The following is a 23,755-nucleotide window of genomic DNA, read 5'->3' as shown; positions in this document are numbered from 1 at the left end:
GCTCGACAGAGCAGACGTTGAGATATTTTCATTGGTGGGAATATCAAAATTAAAGGGTTATGGCTACATTGTCCTCATTTACAAACAAGTTGGAAATCAGGAATTGGAGGTCCATATTGCTGTTGAAAGTGGATTACAATATCCTGTTCAAGGTATTGCCAGTTGGATCAAGACTATTCTGAGATACTCATACCAGACCTGTGCTGCACGAAAACCTCTGTTCTGCTTAGGCATCCCATCACTTGCGTGCAGAGCAAGTGGATAGACATTTGCTTGTCAGCATAGACCAGGAGGAGGCCTTTGGCATATGAACCACGTGTTGGAACACACTATCCAAAATGGGCTTTGGGGAGCCAATCGGGACTTGGATTGAAATGTTCTACACCAATATCAACCATGTAGTTCAAATTAATGGGTGGTAAAATGATAGACTCCTCCGAGTCAGGATTCATTGTCCTCTCCAATCTTGTTTGTGTACTGCGTGGAACTCGTCGCCAAATCCGTCAGGCAGTATATAGGATACCTGAAGTTACTGGAGATCTAGTATGGAGGAATGTAAGGTTGAAGGAAAATCGAGACTATGAGACTGGTTGTCCATCGCGATGACTGGCTACAAACATGGTTATCAGGTGTGAGGTACTCAATGCTGACATACTTGGTGCAGGTGTGGCCCGTATTCCACTCTTCTGCGTGGGCGGTAACCTGAGTCATCTTCCTTTTCACCAAGATGGAATTGTGATGTGGATAGTAGTTGGAATTTTGCTGTTGAGCAGTATTTGAGAAGATTGATTCTTTTGGACTAGAGGGAAAATGATAAGTACATGGAAGTTTGTGTAGTTGGAGTTGGGTTGTGGAAGAGTTTATACTCCATGTAATGCTAAGGCTTCCTGCTGTACTGCACCAAGTTCCTCCAGCATTTTGTGTGTGGCACTGTTGGAGGTGTTGTTTAGCAGGAAGTGTTAAAGTGAGCCTTGAGACATAAATAATCTCACAGAACTTTCATCAAAACAGGATGACCTGGACAACCCTCAAACAATGTCAGTGATAAAGGTTATGTAGTAAAGGTCTTGATGTGATTCGCAGGACATTTTGTGGTGCACATACTTAGTGTAATTTCTACATGTTAAATGATCTTGTGAGGAGACTTCAGGAGTACTTTAATGGCTGTGAAACTCTCTGGAAATTCACTAATTAAGAACAGACTGACCTACATTTACACTGAAGTAACTGGCTCAAGACCTGGCCAAGCTTCCTTTTTGTCTTCTACAATCACTTGCATTAGTGTATTGGATTTATAATCATTCCTTACATTTGATCTTTAAACATTTATTATTGTAAGATACATGGAATGTGCTTTTTATACTTAGTAATCTATTACGGTATTTTAGTGGAATTGGCAAGCTCTGTGGTGTATAAGTCATAAACTTTGGGTGTGAAGGTTATTTTTAGAAAATTGTGGAATCAAGACTGGCAACACCCTTGAAATGTATTATTTAATGTGCTTGCATTCTTGGCATACTCTTTACTAAAGCAATGCACACAAAATGCTGGAGGAACTCAGCAGGTCAGGCAGCATCTATGGAAATGAATGAACAGTTGACGTTTCGGGCCGAGACCATTCTTCAGGTCCTGAAGAAGGATCTCAACTCAAAACGTTGACTGGTTATTCATTTCCATGGATGCTGCCTGACCTAAATTCCTCCAGCAGTTTGTATGTTGTTGCTTTGGATTTCCAGCCTCTGCAGGCTTTCGCGTGTTTATACTTTGTACTATTTTTCTGTACTTGGTATGTTAAGTTTTCCAGGACTTCATCTATTGAATGACAACAAACTGTTCTAATTACAATACAGTCTCTTTTTTTCTCTCTCTCTTTCTCATTCTAAAATCATTTTATTAACTTTTAAATATCCTGCTTTTACGTCTCCTCCCAGCTTAGATCCCTCACCTACACCGCTCTAATATGTTCCGTTTGTAGGGTGGATAATTAATTGTTTCATTCCTACTTTTCTCGATTAAACCAAACACTTATACATGTATACGCCTGTGGTTAGACAGTGATTTAGATCCCTAACCTCACATTTCTTCTTCTTTTGATCCTTGTGTTGCTGGCATTTGTCTGCGGTGCTGATAGCTTCCTTCATCATGTCAGTAGCTTCCTGTCGGTTTTCCTATCAGCCATGTGAGTCCTGGGACGAGACTCAGGAATACCATCGCACTCAGATGTAGAAGAATTGTTCATTGCTGTTTCTGTAACAGTTTTGTTTTTTTTTAAATTATTTATTTTATTTTTATTTATCACAAACAAACAAAAAAAACAGCACATCCACAAAAACCACAACCATAACAAAATCAAATTAAATATTGAGCAGCAAAAGGGAGAAAAATATAAAGGCAAAAGTAAACATACACAGCAGAGGTGTACCTCACCAAAAAACCTCAGTCCTCACCCCAAAAGAAAGTCCAATACAGGGCCCCATATCCTTTCAAAGATGTCCCATCTGTCCTCATTACATAGTCTCAGTCTCTCCAAATGTAAAGTATTTGCCGGTTCTCTCTGCCACAGATCATACGTAGGCACAGAGTCCATTTTTCACATTTGCAGGATTAACTTCTTAGCAATCACCATTCCAAATGATACAGCCATTTTTTTCATACGTATTGGCTGAAGATAGGGAGCTTGTTGCTCCAAGGATGACTATGAGCAGGTCTGGTTTCCACTGCTTCCCAAAAGCCTCAGAGAAACAATGAAAAATACTTTTCCAGTATGCATAAATCTTACAACATGACCAGAATGTGACAAGTTACTGTTCACAGATTTACATCTATTACAAACTGGTGAAACATCAGGGTAGAAACTGTGCAACTTTTCTTTGGAATAATGGAGTAACAGTTTTGTTTGACCAGTCAGGCTTGTTAGCATTGAGCTGAACCCCCGAACATGGAGGACCAATGAACCACTGTTAGTCTGGCCTCTACCCTTTGACCTGTTTGGCATGGGTGACCCTACCAAGAGCCAAAGCATAAAGCCCTGACTCCAGCCAGCATAGCTGTCCGGGTCACTGAGGCACGCAAGCCTCCAAACCCAACGACAAGGTTGTGGACCTCTTCGAGGAACCTCACATTTATCTGGATTAAATTCCGTCAGCCATTGCTCTGCCTAACTTGCCTTTGTTTTTTGTAAGTGATTACTTTTGATTGGATCACAAAGTTGCATCCAGTCCCATTTAAAGCAAGTTCAAGGACATGATAAGAAAGTGGCATGTACTAAATGTACATAAATGAAGTGGAACCATTGAAAATGCTCACATTTCTGAAAGTTAAAGGAAAAGGACTATGAGTAACAATGTCAGTTGACCTATAGATGCCAGAGAATGGAAATGCATTCAGGGTTAAAAGTCTGATCTCAAACCACGCAGTACTGTACAAGTGCACAGCGCTCCGGAATGATAGGGTACTTTGCCATACTGCAGTTTTACGTTCATTAGGGGTGAGTATCTGATTGAAATGTTCTGCTGTGGAAAGGATTGCCTGTGTGTGTTAATGTAGAAAAATCCCTTTTGTATCTAGATGCTCAGAAATTTACTTGAAATAACATCTAATGTTCTTTGTGGTGAGGATGTTTCCTCTTCTGAATGCAATGCTAAATACAGATCAGATTGAACGTAAATAATTATAATTGCAACTAAAATATTATATTTTTATCTTCAAGTATGTTGAAATGTTCATGTAAGGGAATCATAATTTGCACTGACAAACTGAAACCACACTGTTTGATTAAAATACTAATTACGGCTTAATGTGCCATTTTTAAACCCAATCAGACCTGTAATTATTGATAAGATTTTAAGGGTGATTACAGTGGAACTCTTTGTAGGTATTCAAGATATACGTGCACCACTGTGCAAACGTCTCAGAGGTGTGTGATTGAGATATATATATAAAAGACAAATTTCATGACATGAATGGCAATAAACCTGATTCTGATATTGGTCTCAGTTGTGGAATGAGAATGAGGAGGGGAGGGAGCAGGAAGCAAGAGAGATATTTTGTAACCTATAAAGCAATTGTTTGGAATCAAATTACCTTGCCTGGTGTCTCAGGTCTGGGTGTGTCTGCACTTTCATCACCCCCCACCCCTGAAAGTGCTTCTCTGCTACCTGTGCCACACCCCTCCTGTGGCACTCCACCCTCTGCATTCCCAAAATCCCTTGCTCTCATCAAATTTACAAACTTGGTCTCCGCTCCACATTGACAAATACAGTACCGTGCAGAAGTCGTAGGCACTCTAGCAAAGAACTGTAAGGAATCATAGATGGGTCATTTCAGGATGATCAGGGAGTTGTAGTTCAATGTGAAGTTTCTAAAGCTGCTCAGTGTTATAGAGTTTAATGACAAATGCTTGCGGTTTTGCTGTCAGTATTTGATTCACAAGACCTTCCAAGATACCTGTACTACAATTCTGGCCTCTTGTACATATGTCCATAGGATATAGGAGCAGAATTAGGCCATTTTGCCCATCGAGCCTGATCCAATTTTCCTTTCAGCCCAATCTCCTGCCTTCTCCCTGTATCCCTTCGTGCCCTGATCATTCAAGAATCTATCAACCTCTGCCTTAAGTACACATAAAGACTTGGCCTCCATGGCTGCCTGTAGCAAAGAATTCCACAGATTCACCATTCTGGCTAAAGAAATTCCTCCTCATCTCCGTTCTTAAAAAATGCCCTCTGTGTCCCAGACCACAGGAAACATCCTCTCCACATCCACTCTTTCAAGACCTTTCACAATTCAATAGGTTTCAATGTGGTCACCTCTCATTCTTCTGAATTCTAGTGAATACAGGCCCAGAGTCATCAAACACTCTTCATATGACAAGTCATTCAATCCTTTGAACCCTCTAAGGTATGGAGCCCAAAGCTACTCAATACTCCAAGTGAAGCCTCACCAGTACTTTATAAAACCTCAACATTACATCCTTTGAGGCATGTACTGTGTTTGAGGTTTTATCAATATAAGTTATTTTTTAACCAAGTTGTACGATTGGACATTTAATTTCTCTGTAAAGGTTAGTTACAGGTAAATTTGAAGGAGCATCTTTGCCAATGAAAGGAGTTTGGAGAAAAGTAATCTTAAAGTCATTGCTTAGTTGCAATAATTCTGAGAGCTGCCTTGCGCTTTAGTAAATTTAAGTGGTGATTTGAACCTTGCTTAGTTTTTATTTCAAAGTTCAAAGGTTCATTTATTATCAAAGCAAACAACTCTGAAAGCCTTCTTCTCCAGATAGCCTCGAAACCAAGAAATAAAAGAACGACAGCACGATAATCAATCTCCTCTCCCCCCTTACAGAAACCGCAAAACATCAACCCCCAAATCCCCCTCCCATGCACACAAAAACAAAAAGGAATGGGCGAAAATACAGAATATTAAGAACTATAAGACTGAAAGAAAGTCCATAGTCCGTATTCCAAATCCATGTCCATATCTAAAATGCTGAAACAGCAGCAGGCCACAAAGGCTCATCTTTCCAACAGCAGAGCAATACTACCAGTGATCAGAGGGCAGGCAGCTGGTGCTCACCTTCTGCATTCGCCTCGATGTTTCCATCTCCTTCGTCGCTTTAATCAGCCAACAATGGAAGCTTTAATTGGCGAAATGGAGTTAAACCTCAGCTCATGCCCCTTCCTGCAGCCCCCTCGCCACAAGACTTGCACTTGCTGCCTCCTGAAATTCTCTCGGAGACAGCAAAGTGCTGGATCACCCATGCGATCTCCAAACTGCGTATCACAGGTTCCAACAGTTAAGTCCTCGAAAGCAATCTTGCTTTGCTGCTGCTAATGCAGAGAAATTGAAACACCTTCAAAGTTCACTGTTGATGATTTTGTTAAATTATACCTGTAAACCCCCAAGAATTATCTTTGGTATTTCATTTTGTTGTGACTTCATTATCGTGAAAAGGAGTGTTTAGCTTTTAGCTGATGGTGTGTTTCTGAGCAGAGCGTGCCTAAGAGGATCCTTCAGACATAGAATTACTAACATTTTTGTGATAAGGGACAGGTTGGTGTGGCTGCTATTCAATTTGATAACAGTCAGACTTTGCCATGTATATAAGCTGGTTGAGTTCTATTTTGGCTTAATTGGCGATTAAAATTACATTTGTGTAGGCTATGCGTGATTGTACCTTCAACAGGGAGGCTCCTGCTTGTGGTTCTCAGCAGAAGGCTAAGTTTCAGTTGATTTGGAGGCAGCTGACGGTGCCTGTTCCTGACTGCAAAGTCCTGTCCATGTCGACTGAGAAATATTGCCCCAGAATCATTCACCTTGGAACCAGTGCTGGTTTTGATAGAATTTTATACAGAAGGAAATCTGTGTCCTTTGCTGAATTTTATTTTTGCAAAGGGCATCCTGATTTTGGTTAGCTATGGATGTCCCTGCAACTGTTATTCGGCAATTCCTTTAGATCAGTGATGAAGTGGATGCCAGTTTTCTAGGTTGTGGAGTGACTGACAGACCAATGTGGGAATCTCGGACTGCCTCAGAATTTGGGCAGAGAGCAATAATAGACTTATAACATGGCTTGGGTGAAAGAGGAATAGTAAATAGTAAAACTCAAACACAAGGGATTCTGCAGGTGCTGGAAATTCAAGCAACACACATCAAAGTTGCTGGTGAACACAGCAGACCAGGCAGCATCTCTAGGAAGAGGTACGTGTTTCCTCTTACTAGCTCTTCCTTCAGTTAGTCCTGACGAAGGGTCTCGGCCTAAAATGTCGACTGTACCTCTTCCTAGAGATGCTGCCAGGCCTGCTGCGTTCACCAGCAACTTCGATGTGTGTTGCTAATAAAACTCATCTTCCTTTTGTGTATGAGATAGGATGGAAAGGAGGAAAGTATTTTTCATGCCTTTGATTATTAAATTCCATATTGAAATTATTCAGTATAATATTTCTTGTGTATGTATGGACATTGTGCCTCGCAATTTCAGAGCAATTGGGATGCACAATAAACCAGTGACGTCCAAATGAATAATATGTGTGTATTTAGTTTTAACATTTCACTCATGATTGTGTGGCTAGGCATGGCTCAAACACCTTCTATAACTTTGCAATAACACAAACATTGTTGGTAAAATCTGAGGGTGATGAGATGTACAGGTCTATCCTGGGACCAATTTATTGAAGGAATTCCAAAGAAGACACAACAGCAGCTGGAGTCTGAGGAGATTTGATTTTTCGCAAAAGGCCCTAGCAGGTTTCTGTAGATGTACAGCAGAAAGCATTCTGATTGTTTGCATCACTACCAATATGGAGGCTGCAATGCACAGGATTCAAAAAAAGCTTAGAGGGGTGTAGCCAGTTCCATCATGGGTACTAGTCTCCCCACCATCGAGGATATCTTTAGAAGATGGTGCCTCATGAAGGCGTCAGCTATCATTAAGGACCCTCACCATCCAGGACATGCCCTCTTCTCATTACTGCCATCAGGGATGAGATAGAGCAGGGGTTCCTAATCTTTTTTATACCATGACATACCATTAACCAAGGGGTCCGTGGACCCAGGTTGAGAACCCCAGAGATAGAGAAACTTGAAGACATCAACTCAATGCTTTAAGGATAGCTTTATTACCTCCACTAACAGATTCCTGAATGGTCCATGAACCTATGAGCACTACCTTGTTACTTTTCCCTTTTTTGCACTTTTAAAAATATATTTCTTACTGGTATTTTTAAAATGTATATCACTATACTGCAGCTGAAAAACAAGTTTCATGACATGTCCTGATAATAAACCTGATTCTGATCCTTCAGGATTCATGGAATCAAATTTGGATTATTTTGAGTTCAGTGGTTAATCTTTAAAACAAGTTTTCTGAATCATCAATGTACTCTCAAAGAACTTCTGCTAATCGAGTACTCTGCATTCTCCTTCTAAATCGATCTTTGCTTTGTTCCTCAGACCAAAGGATGCAATCAGGGCTTTGAAGAAGAGGCTTTCGGGAAACAAAAACTTTCGGGAAGTGATGTTGTGCCTGACGGTTGGTCCTGTGATTTGTCTTTAACTTAAATTCAGTTTGTGTTAAGAGCATTTTAATGTGAAATTAATTTTCAGGCATATCAATCATATGACTAGATGTTATTAATAATTTCTAGAACTTCACAAACAAGATAAAGTATGTTTTTTAAACCTTATTTAAAAAACCTTTGATGCTAAAAATAATTTGTGCAATGAATTACATTAATTTTTGTCTAATTTCATATCTTTAAATTTATTAAATGAGGTTTAACTCAATATCTTGTCAGCAGCATTTATTAACAGAAGGAAAAGCCTTCTGTCAGCAAGGGATCTCAGAATATCATCAGTGCGCTCTTCGGTCAGGGCCTTAGTTTCTGACTCCTGTGCTGCTTGCCTATTGCTCTGCCTCATGGGACAGCCACAACAGTAAGGCTAGCAGGATGTTGGGCGCCTCAGTCACAAAAGGCAAATGCTCCCATTGACATCCTGAGAGCCGCAGGCCTGTCCCAGTGCAACTCTGCACAAAGTTGTTAATATAGGAGAGCTTACTGAGTAGAGCACAGTCCAGTATTTAAATTCACACCCACGACAACAAAGATTAATACAGGTTGAGTAGCCCTTCTCCAAAATTCCAAAAGTAGTCAGGACTTGAAGCGAGAATGGTAGAATTGAAAAGAGCCTTTTAGACATGGCGTGACATGAGCTCAACCCCATGTCATGCTCCTCCTGTGCAATGTGGGAACTCATGGAGGCTGCCAGGATGTGTAGAAACTATGTACTGCTACAGCTTCTTGTAGACAGTACGATGGACCAAGAGCAGTGAGAAAAAGAGCAATTGGGAAAGCCTTAAAAAATCAACAACCTTGGTATTTACTAACAACCAAAGATCCCCTTTTTTTCATTTATTCCGTGGTACTAGGCAGGGTTGCCCTCTTAGTCCATTACTATTTGATATTGCCTTGGAACCGCTAGCTATTGCCATTCGTGACTCCCCTAATATATTTGGTATTACTCGTGGAAATGAGACTCATAAATTATCACTATATGTAGATGATCTACTACTATATATTTCTAACCCAGGAAAATCTATTCCGGCAGTATTAACTTTGCTTGCTCAGTTTAGTAGTTTTTCTGGTTATAAACTGAACCTAAGTAAGGGTGAACTCTTTTCCATTTAGACTAATTACTGATTATTTTACTTATTTGGGAGTTAAACTTACTAAGAGACATAAGGATCTCTTTAATTTCAACCTTTTACCATTAATTAATCAGGTTAAACAACTGATTACTAAATGGTCCCCTTTGTCGCTATCATTGATTGGCTGTATTAATGCTTTTAAAATGATTATTTTACCCAAGTTTTATATTTATTTCAAGCGATACCGATTTTTATTCCTAAATCTTTTTTTGATACTATTGACTCTAATATTTCTTATATATGGCAAAATAGAAATCCCAGATTAAGTAAAAATAACAGAAATCTAAGAAAGAGGGTGGTTTGGCATTGCCTGTCCTAAGATTTTACTACTGGGCAATTAATATCTGATACATAATATTTTGGACACAAGATTGGAATATAACTCCAAGCTCACATTGGGTAAACCTTGAAGGCCATTCTGTACAAGGGTTTTCTTTAGCCTCCATTTTAGGAACTTCACTGCCTTTTGCACTATCTAAAGTGAATAAACAAATTTTTAACCCTATAGTTAAACATACATTGTGAATATGGTTTCAATTTTGTAAATTTTTTGGCCTGAATGAATTTATGTTATCAAGTCCTATTATATCTAACTTTTTCCAACCCTCGGTAATGGACAAAGCCTTTTTGATATGGAAAACGAAAGGCATAATATGTTTTCGTGATCTATTTTTGGATAACTGCTTTATGTCTTTTGAGCAGTTAACTGAGAAATTTCATTTGCCTAGATCCCATTTTTCTTAGATACTTACAAATAAGAAATTTTTTAAATACTTAGTTGCCTACCTTTCTGACTTCAAATCCTTCTGGGATTTTTGATAAAATTTTAGGTTTTAATCCTTTGCAGAAGGGATTAATAGCAATAATTTATGATATAATTATGAAATTACAGCCAGATATATCTGATAAAATTAAAAATGAATGGGAAAGGGAACTTCAGCTTTCCCTGCCTACAGAGAAATGGGATAAAATTTTTCAATTAGTTAGTACTTCTTCTATATGTGCTAAACATACTTTAATACAATTTAAAGTAGTACACAGAGCTCATATGTCCAAAGATAAACTAGCTCGTTTTTATTCCCATATAAACCCAACTTGTGATAGATGTCACTCTGAAGTGGCTTCTTTAACTCAGATGTTTTGGTCCTGTCCTCTTTTGGAAAAATATTGGAAAGACATTTTTGATATTATTTCAACAGTTCTATGCTTTGATTTAAAACCCCATCCTATTACGGGAATCTTTGGATTGCCAATGGTAGAACATAGATCTTTATCTTCTTCAGCCTCTGGAATGATAGCTTTTGTTACTTTAATGGTGAGAAGATCTGTTTTGTTGAACTGGAAGGAAATTAATTCTCCAACTACATTCCAATGGTTTTCTCAAACCATATTAAGTTTAAATTTAGAAAAAATTATGTGATATTTTTAACCCTTCGGTTAAATTTGAAGATACCTGGAAACCTTTTATGCAACATTTTCATATGATGTAATCTGACATTTCCAAATCTTTTTTTTAAATTATATGATGAGAGGAGTGGAGTTATGGATCTTGTCTGATACAAGTTGTTGGTCTAGCCCTGTTTTGCCTTTTTTGGGGTTTTTTTTTGTTTATATATTTTTTTTCTTTCTATTTCTTTGTTAACGTTTAATCTGATTATGAGTTTGGAAGTCTTTTATTTCTATGTCACTTAAAATTCATTTTATATATGCTGATGAACATTTTTCCAATCTCTTTGTACCAACTTTGTTATTGAGTTTATAATTTTGAAAAATTAATAAAAAGATTTAAAAAGAAAGAAAAAAATCAACAAAGAACCTCTAACCAAGCAATAAGAAAAGGGAAGATGAATTATGAAAGTAAACAGATACAAAATGTAAAAACAGATAGTAAAAGTTTTTACTAAGTATCTAAAGAGGAAAAGGGTGGCTAATGTGAACACAGGTCCCTTGGAAGATGAAAAGGGGAATTAATATTGGATAATGTGGAAATGCCCGAGGCCTTGGAAAAACTATTTGTCTTTGTGGTAGAGGGCTTGCCTAACATGCCAAAGAGAGATGTTAATGTGATGAGAGGTGAGGATCTCGATACAATAGCTGCCAAGGTAGTCATGAGCAAATTAGTGGGCATTAGTTATAGTAGATATATTTGTGATAATTTACCAAAATTCTCTGGACTCTGGGCAAGTCCCAGCAGATTCAAAAGTAAAGAATATCACGCTACTGTTTTTTAAAAAAGGATGTAGGCAAAAGGCGGTTAACTATAGGCCAGTTAGCTTGATGTCTGTAGTCAAAAAATGCTTGAAACTATTATTGGGGAAGAAATAGTGAGACATCTGGATAGGAAGGTTTCCATTAGGCTGACACAGCATGGATTCTTGAAGGGCAGGTCCTGTTTGATAAAATTACTGAAGTTCTTAGAGGATATAATAAGTACAGTGGTTAGAGAGAACAAGTGGATGTTGTGTGCTTCGATTTTCAGAAAGCGTTTGATAAGGTGTCACATAAAAGACTTAGCCATAAGATAAGGATGCATAGAGTTGGGGGTAGAGGATTGGTTAACTAATAGAAGGCAAAAAGTTGGGATAAATGGGTGTTTCTGTGGTTGGCAATCTGATGGAATGGAGTTCCGCAGGATCAGTGCCAGGCCTGCAGCTGTTCATGGTATGCATTAACGATTTGGAAGTGGGGACTGAGTGTAGCGGACCTAAATTTGCTGATGACACTAAATTAAGAAAAGCAAATTGTGCAGAGGATGCAGCAATTCTGTAGAGAGATATGGATAGGTTATGTTAGTGGGCAAGGGTGTGGTAGATGGAGTATAACAATGGTAAATGTGAGGTCATCCACTTTGGAAAGATGAGTAGAACATTGGATTATTATTTAAATGGTGAAAGATTGTAGCATGCTGCTGTGTAGAGGGACTTGGGCGTGCTTCTGCATGAATTGCAGATGTTTTGGTTGCAACCGCAACAGATTATCACGAAGGTAAATGTAATGTTGGCCTTCATTGTTAGAGGAAAGAGCAGAGAGTTTATGCTGCAATTGTACAGGGTACTGGTGAGGTCCCACCTGGAATACTGTGTGCAGTTCTGGCATTACTTGAAGAAAGACATGCTAGCTTTGGAGACGATGCAGAGGAGGTTCATGAGGTTGATTCGGGAGATAGGAGATATTGAATCTCCTGGGACTGTACACACTCAAAATCAGAAGAATGAGAGGTGATGTTATAGAGACCTATAAAATTTGGAGAGGGATAGATGAATTAGAGGCAGGAAAGTTGTTTTCATTGATAAGTGATAGGAGAACAATTTCTAACCTGTTGCCTTTGAACAGAAGTGTAATTGGATAGGGGCATGTGTTGTATGCAGAAACAAAAAAAAAAATCAGGATTGATGTTGCCAGGTCCATTTCTTACAAACATGAGAAAATCTGCAGAGGCTGGAAATCCAGAGCAACACACACAAAATGCTGAAGGAACTCAGCAGGTCAGGCAGCATCTATAGAAATAAACAGTGGATGTTTTGGGCTGAGGCCCTTCTTCAGGACTAACGGAGATTTTGCCCTACAAAACCATTATTTTTCCCAATTAACATAACTAATTTCTCAGTGTCTGGCCTGTCAATTCTCCTTGAGTTCATTTATAAGGAAGAAAGCCATATCTGATTATTTCATTGACAGATGAAGGAAGCATAGTAAGCAAGGAAGGTTGAATTTTAAATAAGAATAAACATATAAACTTTTATTCAGATACAGGTTGTGTGATTCATAGGAAAGGCTACTGTTTATCACTTACTTTTGATTTCCCCTGTGAATATGATAGAAAATGTATGGCTGCAATCTGATCATTGAAGATGATCCAGTAGGGGATTCCCTATTAGTAGGGTAAGGAGTTTCAGTTTTTTTAAAAATACTTTACTTTCAAAATTTTCCAAAAAAGACAATGGAATCAACAAGAACATACCAGCTCAGACATGTATAAAAATGAAATAAGCAAAAAAAAAGAAAGAGACTTAACATTAATTAGAGGGATGCCTATTGTACAAAGTGCTCAAAAATACTAAACAGTAAATCTCAAATGAGGGCCGTGAGAAATCGGCTGGGATGAAATGGCTCATCCGCCCCCGGCCTCGTCCAAGTAGGCAAGAAATGGATCCCAGATAGTCGAAAATTTTTTAATTAAATTGGTTCTCAAGAACCTCAGTTTCTCCATCTGTATGACTGAGATCATTATCAGTCATCCATCTCCAAAAGGAAGGGGGAGAAGGTGATTTCCATTATCTCGCGATGTCTTTTGGCAACAATCATCCCCAACATTAGAGACTGTTGTATGGCTGCAGGGAAACAAATAGTAGATTGCGAGCAGCCAAATATGGCGAGACCAGCTTCCAAGGGGAAGGATCTTTTATAGGCCTTTGAGTACCAGTCAAATATTTTGGACCAAAATCGAGTCAGTAATGGGCAAAACCAAAAGGTGTGTGACAACATGGCTTCCCTCCTTTGGCATCTGTCACACATTGGCGAGACAGAAGGGTAAATCCTGTGCAATCTAAGTTTAGAGTAATGGAGATGGTGGACAACTTGAAACTGGATCAGTTGGTGCCTGCTGTTAACAGAGCAAGCCTGTATCATAGACAAACACTTATCCCAGGCAGCTTCAGATAATTCAATGCCCAACTCCTCTCTCTAGACATCTCTAATCTTCACAGTAGATGCTACAGTGCAATTATCAAACAAACGTACAAACTTAGAAACGAGACGCCTGGAGTCAGGAGGGTTCTTTAAGATATCAAAAAACATATGTTTCCCTGGAAGGATTTCAAAATTGCAAATCTTAAATTGAATGTAGTGTCTAATTTGTAAGTAACGAAAAAAGTGCGAATGAAGCAGCTCAAATTTCTCTTTCAGCAGACTAAATGTTGCAAACTGTCCCTCTATGTACAGGTCTTCAGTAGAAATTAGACCCTTCTCCCTCCAAGCATGGTAGGTTTTATCTGACCATGAGTGTAGAAAGGAGTAATTGAAACAGATTGGTGTTTGTACAGAGGTTTCTGGTAAATTCTGAACGCTCCTAATCTGATTTAGAAGTCTGATGGAATTTTTCAAAACAAAACTCAAACTTTTTGAAGTCCCAGGCTTCTCTAACTTAGAGAACAGCATGGCTGGCAAGGAGGAATTGACAACAGATTTAGACTCCATACATAGCCACAAGGGAGCCCCAGGATCTAGGTTATCCAGAGCCCCTGTTACCAAAACATTAAAGTCCTAGCATTGACAGCCCAATAGTAGTGTTTAAATACAGGTAATCTCGGCCCTCCTTCAGACTTGGGCTTTTGTAAATGAATTTTCAAAATCCTGTGATTCTTATAATTCCAGATATAAGACAATATTATGGAGTCTAATTCTTTAAAGAAAGCTGATGTAAGAAAAATGAGGAGATTTTGACAAAGATAGAGAAACCTAGGAAGGGAAACGGTTTTAATTGAATTTATACGACCAATCATGGACAGAGGTAGGGTTTTCCAACTTTCTATGTTCTGTTTAAGTTTTGAAATAAACTCTGCGAAGTTTAATTTGAATATTAATTTAGGATCTTTGGGGATTGTCAAGCTAAGATAAGTAAAGTGATCTTTAACTACTTTGAACGGGACACTTTCCAAAATAACCCGCGTGTAGTCATTGGAGAGGGGCACAAAGTCACTTTTTGACCAATTGATTGAGTATCCTGATAGTCTGCCAAAAGAGGTGATTAAATCTAGAAGAGGGACTGACTTTTCTGAGTTTTGTAAGTAGAGTATCACATTGTCAGCATATAAACTAATAAGTGTTTCAATACCTCCCACTTTCAAACCCAGAATATTTGGGTGACTTCTCATTTTTAAGGCTCTGCTGCGATGGCAAAAAGGGCCGATGAGAGAGGGCACCCCTGCTGGACTGAACGGTGTAGGGGAAACAAAGTTGACTTGTCACCATTAGTTATAATAGAACACATTGGGCTGGCGTATATCAGTTTTACCCAAGATACAAATGACTCCCCGAACCCAAACCTGTACGTCAGTTTCAGTCTTTAAATATATATCCCATGAAGGTGTTGTGGGACCTGGAGGGGGATTGCAGACTGTGGTGTAACTATACAAGTTCAGCTCCTGGAAAGTAAAACAGAGAGTTTGGAAGGTTCTGTGAAAGGTATCTTGGCAAGTTACTGCAGTGTACTTCGTAAATGGTATATGCTATGTACAGATGCTGGAGAGAAAGGGAGAGTGGGAGATGAGGAGCCAATGAAAGAAGTTGCTTTTTCCTGGATGGGGCTGAGCTTAATCAGTGCTGTTGTGATATGCTGGCATTCTGCCAAGTGTGGAGTGCCCATCACCACCTTCAGTTTGGAACTTCTAAAGATTGTGGGAAGCTTTTGGAGAACTAGAAACAATGTAAAGTGTTGACCAAGGCTCCAACCTGTATTTGTAACCACAGTGGTGTATGGTGACCCACTGGATGCTGGTATTGGACTCCCTCCCCATCATCGAGAACATCTTCCAACGGCAGTGCCTAAGAAGGCAGCATCCATCATTTAAAGACCCTCACCATCCAGGACATGTCTTCTTCTTATTACTACCATTGGAGTGGATGTAGTGGTTTGTCCATCGTCGTCGATGAAGATCTCGACACCATTAGTCACTTTGAGACCGGATGCGGTGTGTCCAAAGATGACTGGTCAGGCCAATTCGGGCACGGAATGTCCTGGCACATGTTGGGCAGACGTGTGTAGGCACTGGAGTTGTTGCGCTGGTGGCTCTGGACTTGCGCAGCTCGCGCTTATGTTGTGCTTCAGCAATGCGTCTTGCTTCGTAAGCTTGACAGCCGTTGTGGATGAGGCCGCGCCAGGTAGGGCGGTTTTGTGCCAGCATTTCCCAGGAGGTCGTGTCTATGTCAAACAACTTCAGGGAGGCCTTTAGTGTGTCTTTGTAACACCTCTTCTGCCCTCCATGTGAGCATCTTCCAGAAGAGAGTTCCCCAAAAAGGAGCTGCTTGGGTATGCGCACGTCCGGCATGTAGATGACATGACCTGCCCACCGGGTTCTGTGCTCTCATCAGCAGTGTGTGGACTGATGGCAGACTTGCTCTAGAGGGAACTTAAGTGTCTGGTACTTTGTCTTGCCATCTGATGCCTAATATTCTGCGAAAACAAGTCATGTGGAAATGGTTGAGCTGTATGCATGCCTTCGATACACAGTCCATGTTTCACAGGCATACGGGAGGGTAGTGAGTACCATGGCTCTGTAGACCTTCAGTTTTTTTTTGCTGGACTGATTCCTCAACGTTCCCATACAGTGGAGCGCAGTCTACCGAAAGCAGGACTTGCCTTTGTTATTCTGCAGTTAACTTCTGTATCAATAGTCACTGCTCGGGAGAGGGTGCTGCCAAGGTAAGTACTGTAAACTGGTCCACTGCCTGTAGCTTCTGTCCTTTGATTGTGATTTTGGGTTCTGTGTACGGTGCATGAGGAGCAGGCTGGTGTATGACTTCGGTCTTTTTGATGTTGATGGTGAGTCCAAAGTTGTCACAAGCCATGGAGAATTTGTCCATATTGACTTGCATCTCTGGCTCCGAGCCAGCATACAGGGCGCAGTCAACGGCAAAGAGGAAGTCTCTCAGAACGGTCTCCTTCACTTTGGTAATAGCGTGAAGTCTCCTCAGGTTGAAGAGCTTCCCATCCACTCTGTACTTGAGGCTGAGGTGTGGCCACTGTCGCATGCAAACAGCTACAGGGAGCCACAGGTGAGAACTGAGTTCCAAGTGGGGACCAAAGGTGGACAAACTGCCCTGAAAAGGACGCGACATGTTCCCCCACCAGAGATGCTACCCCTCCCTGATGCCCCATTGAGGGGATGGGTCGGTGGGGATGAAGTGAGAAGCTGGGAGGTGATGGATGGATCTTGCTTTCAATCTGAAGTAAAACTTTTCACCAAGGATCTCCTTAACATTAGGTTTGCACATGATTACAGTGTGATTGTTCACTCTGTACAGGACCTGCTAATAATACTAAATCTGATAAATATTTTAAATAAGACATTTCCAGTCCTTGAATGTTGCCAAGACAAAGGTCCTTTACTAACCTTCTCCAAGAATCCCCTCTCCCACCCCCCCTCCCAAAACTACACCCTCCCAAATTACCCTGAAGCCAGTTAAACACCCCTCAAGCCGTCCATGTAGGTATGGAGTAATTATGGTTATAGAGTACCTGGAGCACTTTGAATAATTCCATCCTTCCCGACTGGCTAATATTAATAAATTGCAGCACTAGGTCAGACCAAATTTCCTCATATTACAACCAAGTATTTCTGAAATCTGAGACCTTAGTGGTTTATTGGCATATTGTCTTGACTTCCCTCCTCTACTACAGTAAAATATAGGCCATCTACCAAGACTACATTATGACCCTTGAGAATTTCCAAGTAGTATGTAATTTAAATCTTGGAAATCAGATGTGAGGATCAGTGGAAGAAGAGAAGCATCTTCTGTTGAGTATGAGCACCAGTTATTTCATGATGAATGTCCCAAAGATCAGTCTTTTGCTCTGTTATTTACTTCCTATTGCATTTCCCATGTTACTGCTGTGGATCTCTTCGGATGTGCTCTGTGGACTGTGAAGCACTTTGGCTGCCCTTGCAGGAGGTGCAGTGCAGTGGGGCATCCTGCCTGCAGGGTATGCTGTCCCTGGATCCAGCACTAGGGCTGCACCGTGATCATTTAAACATCTGCGCTGGAGAAAGATGTTTCAAGGTGTGCTCTGGCCAAAAAATAAAGATCTGTCTGTTGTTGAAATTAGGAAGTAGGGCAGTCAGCTCAAATTAGGAGCAACTGGAGACTTTTTTTTGCCATTTATTGTTCATTGGGACAGGAGGATCTTGACATGTACACTATATACAAAGTTAAATTTTCTTACCAACTGGATGTCAGTCATGCTTTCAGATTTTCTTTTAAACTTTGAGCCTGTGCTTGAACTGATGTAGGTGCTTTCCTTGAATCACTCGGTACTTTTTTCATTAACTTTCAGTTCCTGTTTGGAAGTTGCTGTGGAACTTATTTTCAGAGAATGCATTCAACTTTGGAAACAGTCATTTCGTATATAAATTTATCCTCATCTCCCTACTGGTTCTTTTGCCAATGACCTTAAATCTTTATTTGCAGATGACTCCTTGTGAAAAGGCTACAGTGCCAAAGCCCTTCATATCAGCCCTGTCTATAAGGAATGAGAATGTGCCATTCCCCTTAACTGGACTATACCTCTTCCCTCCCTGTCTCCTATAAAAATGCTGTTCCCTTTTCTCAGTTCCTTCGTGTCCGCCATATCTGTTACCAGGATGATGCTTTCCTTTCAGAGATGTCCTCCTCCTACAAAGAATGGGGTTTCCCTTCCTCCACCATCGATACTGCCCTCACCCACATCTCCTCCATTTTCTGCATTCACCCCATCTTCCAATCACCTTAACCAGGGATAGAGTTCCATTTGTACTCACCTACTACCCCAGGAGCCTCCACATTCAACACATCATTTTCCTCAACTTACCCTATCTCAAAAGGGATCCTACCACTGAACATACCTTTACCTCCCTCCCTCCACTTTCCATAGGGATCACTCCCTCTTTGATTCCCTTGTCCGTTTGTCCCTCCCTCTAATCTCCCTCCTGGCACTTGTCCCTGCAAGTGGCCAAAGTGCTACAGCTGCCCGTTCACCTCCATTCAGGGGCCCCAAACAGTTCTTCCATGTGAAGCAACACTTACCTGTGAATCTGCTGGGGTCGTCTGTTGTGTCTGGTGCTGCCAATGCGGGCTCTTCTACATCATAAATTGGGGGACCACTTTGTCGAGCGCCTCTGCTCCATCTGCCAAAAGCGGAACTTCCTGGTGGCCAATCATTTTATTTTATTTTTTTTTAATTTTATTTTTATTTGGATAAGGAATTCACAAATATCATGTACTTTTTTCACACATATAACCTTTTCCATTTTTTTATATGTATAAAACTACAATTATTTATACATTAAGTACACATTGAGATGATAATAAAAGGAAAATAAACATTTAAATAGATAATTATGTACTGTGGTAAATCTAATCTATTAGGCTAAGTAATGGAATTAGTTGTTAAGAAAAATGGTAATAATAGTTTCCATATAACCCTTCTGGACCATTTCCACTGGTCCAAAATGTTGTATATAAGCCTATGTATCAACCATTGTAGGTGTTTATATCCTAATTTGTTCATGCTTGCTCCTGCCCGCAGACATAATTGTCCAATCCCTATGTACTTATTTACTTAATTTTTTCATTTTTTTTTTTATCCCTTTCCCAAATCTTTCCCTTTACTTGTGTTAATTCTCTATTTTCCAAAAGAAAACAAAAAAAACAAACATTTAGACTAGGGGTGCTTACGTTAGCAATATTACTGTGTTGATGAGAAGAGCAGTATAAATCATTAGGAGAGTCATCTAAAGTCTGCTCACATTGGGGTTATATATTCAATCCATTTATTCCAGATTTGATAAAATTTTTCTTTTTGAGTTCTCAGGGAGTAAGTCAACTTTTCCATTTTAAATATTTCCAAGATAATTTCGTACCAATCTTCTAATGTAGGTGGTATTGGATTTAGCCATTTTCTAGTGATTGATTTCTTACTTGCTGCTAAGAGGGCCTGCAGCAACTTTATATCTTCCTTCTGTTCAAGAAACAATACATGCCCCAAATAGAGCGTCTCAAAGTTCAGAGGTATCTGGGACCTAAGTACCTTAACTAATGTTCTATGAATACCTTCCCAAAATAGACTTAATTTAGGGCAATCCCAAAAAATATGAAAATGATTTGCCTCCTTGGAGCCGCACCTTCTCCAACACATCACATTTGTATCTTTATATTTTTCCTGATATGGGGTCTTGAAGTATCTTATAATGTTTTTCCAACAATGTTCTCTCCAAGTCAAAGAATTAGTCGAGGACCATTGAAAGCTGCAGATTTTCTCCCAAGCCTCCTCTGAAAGTACCAACCCCGCTTCTTTCTCCCACTTCTCTTTAATATACAGTGTATTTACATTTTTAGCATGGGAGAGTGCATTATATAATCGAGAAACTGATTGACTAGTTATTGAACTGCAAGCCGAATTCAGAATCTTGAAAAATTCTAATTCTACTGTTGATAGGTCTGTATATCTACAACTTTGGTTAACATAGTTTCGTACTTGAAGGTACCTAAAAAAGTCATTATGTTCTAGGCCATGTTTGTCCTGCAGGATTTGGAAACTTTGTAATACTCTTTTATCTATAAATGAGAGGTAGGTTGTAAGACCTTTCTTTATCCATAGCTCAAATCTTTTATCTCCTCTGTTGGGAAGGAATTCGGTATCATATGCACACCATCTAAAGAGTTTTAACATGTTATTAATTCCACATGAATTAACCACCTTCTGCCATACTTTTAATGTAAGATTTATCCAAGCGTTTTTAAATTTTTCCAACTGGGCCATCAATCCTTTGTCAGCTATTGAGGCCTGAAGAGGAAAACTGTCAACTAGTCCAAATTCTATTTCCTTCCATCTAGCCTTATATTCCCTATTACACCAATATAACAGAGGGGTTATCTGTGAGGCATAAAAATAATTTCTCAGGCAAGGAAGAACCATACCTCCTCCTTCCTTCCCTAACTGTAAGGTGTTATATCGAATTCTAGGTTTCTTTCCTTGCCAAATGAAGCGGGAAATCCATTTGTCCCATTCCCTGAATTGATTATCATCCACCTCCACCGGTAAAGTACGGAAAAGATACAATAACCGAGGAAGAATATTCATTTTTATAGTATTTATCCTTGAATTTAAACTTAAAAAGGGGATAAGATTCCATCTATGCATATCTGCTTTTATCTCTGAGATTAATGGCCCATAATTTACCTGTGACAGTGTTGAAAGATCCTTCGGCAGGGTTATTCCTAAATATTTTAATGATTTAGCTTCCCACTTAAGATCATGTGTATCCTGCAATTTTTTGGATGGTGTATAATTTAGGGACATAACCTGCATTTTCTTTACATTTATTTTATAACCTGATATTTTCCCAAAGTCATCCAACAGTGTAAACAATCCTATAAATGATTTTTCTGGTTCACTCAGATAGACCAAAACATCATCTGCGAATAACGCCACTTTCTGTTCAATCCCTGCCACCTTGGTACCTTTTACGATTTCGCTCTGTCTTATTAGTTGGGCAAGCGGTTCAATATATAGCGCAAAAAGGAGAGGAGAAATTGGGCATCCCTGTCTAGTGCCTCTCTCTAAGATGAAGGAGTCAGAGAGGTCCCCATTTATCTTAATTCGGGCTGTAGGGCTGTCATATAGAGTCTGAATTACTTTAATAAACTTTTCTTGAAAGCCAAATCTTCCTAACACTCTGTATAGGAATGCCCAACTAACCGAATCAAAAGCTTTCTCAGCGTCCAATCCTACTACCATTGTCTCTGTCTCGTTCTTATTAACCTGTTCTAATATGTGCAGAGTTCTCCTTATGTTGTCCTGTGTTTGTCTTTGTTGAATAAATCCAGTCTGGTCTAAGTGGATTAGGCCAGGTAAAAGCTTTTCCAATCTGCGCGCTAATATAGATGTAAATAGTTTGTAATCTAAGTTAAGAACACTAATTGGCCGATAATTGCCACATTCTAGTTTATCATTACCCTCTTTAGGAATAACTGAAATAATCGCTTCTCTCCAGGATGGTGGAGTTTCTCCTCTCTGCAAGATCCAATTAAAGGTGTTAAGTAGTAATGGGGCTAACTGTGTCTTCAGGGACTTGTACCACTCTGAGGTAAACCCATCAGAACCCGGGGACTTTCCAGCCTTTAACCTAGAGATGGCCACGTTCAGTTCTTTGACAGTTACTGGTTCTAATAAGCTTTCATTTTGTAAATCTGTAAGTTTAGGTAGATCTAAAAAATTCAATACACTGTCTATATAGGGCTCATTGGGGGCCCGGGGTTGGGAGTACAGCTCTTGATAATATGTTTCAAAACTCTCTTGAATTTTCCCTATTGTACTCTCCACAAGCTTTGTCTTTGGATTCTTTATTTTATGAATTGTATTGTCTGCTTGTTGTTTTCGTAATTTATATGCTAATAATCTAGCTGATTTACCTCCTACTTCATAATTCTTTTGTTTCAGGTAAAGAAAATTTCTTTGAGTTTCCAACATATAAATATCGTCAATTTCACTTTGCAATTTCCTAATTTCCTGTTTTCGATTTGAATTACTTTTGTTGCTATCTACAACTTGAAGTTGTTTTAATTTTCCTTGAAGGTCTGCTAATTTTTGTGCATTGATTTTTTTCATGTGAGTGGTAATGGAAATAATTTTCCCTCTCAGTACAGCTTTCAATGTATCCCATAAGATCACTGGTGATGTTTCTCCCGTGTCATTAAGGTCTAGATATTCTTTGATTTCTCCCCTTAATCTCTCCATTACTTTCGGGTTATTGAGTATATGTGAGTTTAGCCTCCATAGTGTTTTCCTCATTTTCCTTTCCAGGATTAGAGACATAGAGACTGGGCTATGATCCGACAGATCAATTGTTGCAATATTACAGTTTTTTATCCTGAGTCTATCTGTATTAAAGATAAAGAAATAGTCTATCCTTGAATAGGCTGAATGAGGGAAAGAGTAATATGTATAATCTTTACTAGTAGGGTGTAATTCCCTCCAGACATCTATAATTCCCAACTTCTCCATCAATGAATTCACTTCCCGAGTCAGAGGTTTATTCTGAGTAACTATTCTTGAAGAATCTAATATAAGATTTAATCTAATATTAAAATCCCCTCCACAAATTACTACCCCTTGAGAACTGACCATTAGGTCAAAGATGTGTCTATAAAATGACCATTCACAACCTGGAGGAGCATAAACATTCAGCAATGTTATTTCTGTACCTTCTATTCTTCCTGTGATTTTTACGAACGGTCCTTCTTTGTCTCTAGTCTCTGAAATATGTTCATAATTAAGAGTACTTGATATTAAAGTAGCTACCCCTCTTTTGTGACTCAATTTATATGATGAATAAAATACATGCTTAAAGCCCATTCTTTTTAATTTTCCATGTTCAGATTGGCTCGTATGTGTTTCCTGGAGGAAAGCTATTTGTGCCCTCTCTTTTTTCAATTTAGACATAATCTTATTTCTTTTAATTGGATTCAAAACCCCATTAACATTATAGGAAATTATTTTTACCAATTCAGTTTGCATTTTTCTCTAGTAGAAAAAAAACCTCTCCTTTTCTAACCAAACAGTAAGCAATCCCTTCTCAACAGTAAACCAAGACATATAACCACACCCTAGACATTTTTGAACGTGCAACATTTGAAAATTTTTCCCGACTTCCCACAGTGAGGCCTGAGCACCGACCCGCCTCAGTTCGGAGGGATAACCTCTATCTTCACCCTGTGTTAGAGGGCCCTCAGCAGTTTGAATAATCATAGAGAATTTTCTCCTATTTATGTCTCAACCATATTGCTATCATTCAA

At 39.3% G+C, this 23,755-nt stretch overlaps 1 protein-coding gene across 3 annotated transcripts in view; it reads left to right on the top strand.

Moving 5' to 3' along the window:
- The window catches only part of tom1 (target of myb1 membrane trafficking protein), a 123,351-nt gene that overhangs the window by 31,988 nt on the left and 67,608 nt on the right, over positions 1 to 23,755 (top strand). For all 3 annotated transcript variants that reach the window (XM_072271750.1, XM_072271749.1, XM_072271748.1), the window contains exon 3: positions 7,951 to 8,029. In XM_072271750.1, the coding sequence (XP_072127851.1) occupies positions 7,951 to 8,029 (79 nt within the window). The remainder of the gene's footprint in view (positions 1 to 7,950; positions 8,030 to 23,755) is intronic.

The sequence above is a fragment of the Mobula birostris genome, chromosome 11, assembly GCF_030028105.1.
Source record: "Mobula birostris isolate sMobBir1 chromosome 11, sMobBir1.hap1, whole genome shotgun sequence".
In the NCBI taxonomy this organism is placed as follows: domain Eukaryota; kingdom Metazoa; phylum Chordata; class Chondrichthyes; order Myliobatiformes; family Myliobatidae; genus Mobula; species Mobula birostris.
The sequence above is the reverse complement of the archived record's forward strand: the minus strand, read 5'-3'. Positions and strand labels throughout refer to the sequence as shown.